The sequence below is a fragment of the Ricinus communis genome, chromosome 1 (genome assembly GCF_019578655.1).
Source record: "Ricinus communis isolate WT05 ecotype wild-type chromosome 1, ASM1957865v1, whole genome shotgun sequence".
In the NCBI taxonomy this organism is placed as follows: domain Eukaryota; kingdom Viridiplantae; phylum Streptophyta; class Magnoliopsida; order Malpighiales; family Euphorbiaceae; genus Ricinus; species Ricinus communis.
In genome coordinates this window covers 23,284,943-23,286,688 of record NC_063256.1, presented here as the reverse complement: position 1 = coordinate 23,286,688, position 1,746 = coordinate 23,284,943, and the positions used below count along the sequence as shown (strand labels likewise).

At 52.3% G+C, this 1,746-nt stretch overlaps 1 protein-coding gene across 1 annotated transcript; it reads left to right on the top strand.

Annotated features, from left to right (window-relative positions):
• The first annotated feature begins 262 nt into the window (after positions 1 to 262).
• LOC125369885 (extensin-like) lies at positions 263 to 937 on the top strand. Its single transcript, XM_048373185.1, has one exon. The coding sequence runs from the start codon at positions 263 to 265 to the stop codon at positions 935 to 937; it is 675 nt and encodes a 224-aa protein (XP_048229142.1).
• The last annotated feature ends 809 nt before the right edge of the window (positions 938 to 1,746 follow it).

Here is a 1,746-nt window from a genome sequence, read left to right as displayed (position 1 = left end):
GGCAGACTTTATTTCAGCGCCCATCCAGCAGCCAATGACCGCAACCGCACCACAGGCCTGCAAGCCCGCGAAACCACTGCAAAACCTGACCCCCTCGCCGGATGACGCACGACAGTGACAGCCTGCATGCCATGCAACGTTAGCGAATCAGCAGCATCGCACGCAGACGCGAGCCTCATTCAACATTACAGCAGCACCAGGTTTTCAGCCCAGCCGGTCGGACAACCCACAGATCCTCGGCCCGACACGAGCCTTCCTTTCCATGGTTCTGGCTTTCATCAATCTCCCCATCCCGCCTTCCATCTCTCATAGTCCTTCCCTTTCTGCCCAGGCTCATTCACGCCCAGACCATCATCAGCCACCCCAGCCCCCTGACCCATCGACAGATCTTGGTCTTGCAGATCGAGCCCGCTTCTCCACGGAATCCTTCACACATCACATCGAGCACTGCACTGCCTCGGCATATCCACAGCCTGAATCGGCCTCACACCATATTCCATGGTTTCAGACAGAAGAAACAGTCAGCCGTGTCCTGCCTGAACAGCGCATTGCCCTCCAGCAGCCTCAATCACGCACATCCTTTCACACCATCACACAGCCAACACGTCGCCAAGTCACCATCATTCCGCCTCACGAACATGCCCAATCACTGCCGAAGCATATCACAGCATCAGATCTCGACACAGATCCACCGATTTCACCAACACCTCATTCTCAGCCATCCAAGCAACCAGCCTTGAAGCAACCGCGCACCAGACCTTTCACCACCACACCCGCGTCTCTCCGACCCCATCACGACCCACCATGTCATGAAGTGAGTCGACGACCGACGACCACTGTGACCACCGCCCGTGCGAGCAGCACTGCCCCACCAGATACCTGTTCACACGTGATTTGCTTTCATCATCTTCGCCCCTGCCCCACGAAGCGAACATGACACAGACCTGTCAGTGGCAAGAATCAGGCCAGGTCCTGATCCTCCTCCTCCCATGAAGCGAGCCTCCTGCAGGAGGCGAAAGAACACCCACCATGGCTCTCCATCTCCGGCCCCTCTGTCCCATGGCACGACTGCCATCCGTCCTCCAGCACACCCTCAATCACCCCGTCTGCCTCACCTCGTCCACCAGCCAGCCTCTCCTGCCCACACTGATTGAGCACGAACACCCCCGCCTCCCGACACCGTGATGACGCCGAGAGCCTGCTCATGCCATAATCCCTCATGTCAGAAACTCAAGGAGAATATCCTACTCAAGGCAAGAGAGTTTCTTGCTAAGACCAAAGAGGCACCTCGCCATGGGGGTCTTCCCGCTTTGAAACTTGAATACCGAGTGGTCGAGTTAGCCCTTTGGATTATAATGTAAATGATCAGAAAGCAATGCCTAATTCATCGCCATAGGATAGAAGAAGAACAGAGAAATTAGAAAGCCATGAAAGATAAGAGAAATATAAGTGTTTATTTTCTTTACCCCCTTTACAAGAGAGACGCCTTCCTTTATATAGAGGAAGGGAGATGTCAAGATAAACTTACAAACTACAATTTCTACACCGGCAAGAGTACTATGCTTAATGCATGCGAAAAGGAATATATTCCTTTCATAAAGACGTAAGACACGGACATAAGAAGCCAAAAACATGTGACATAAAAAGCCAAAATATCTACTTTAAGTACAATAATATAGAGCATCTTCTTAGTGGAGCATCTTGCTTTTGTGAGTGCTTATCCGCCTTCACCAAACACGCCATTGG

Bases quoted from the DNA above. Each gene is read 5' to 3' on its own strand.
- LOC125369885 (XM_048373185.1), top strand. From the start codon at position 263: ATGGTTCTGGCTTTCATCAATCTCCCCATCCCGCCTTCCATCTCTCAT.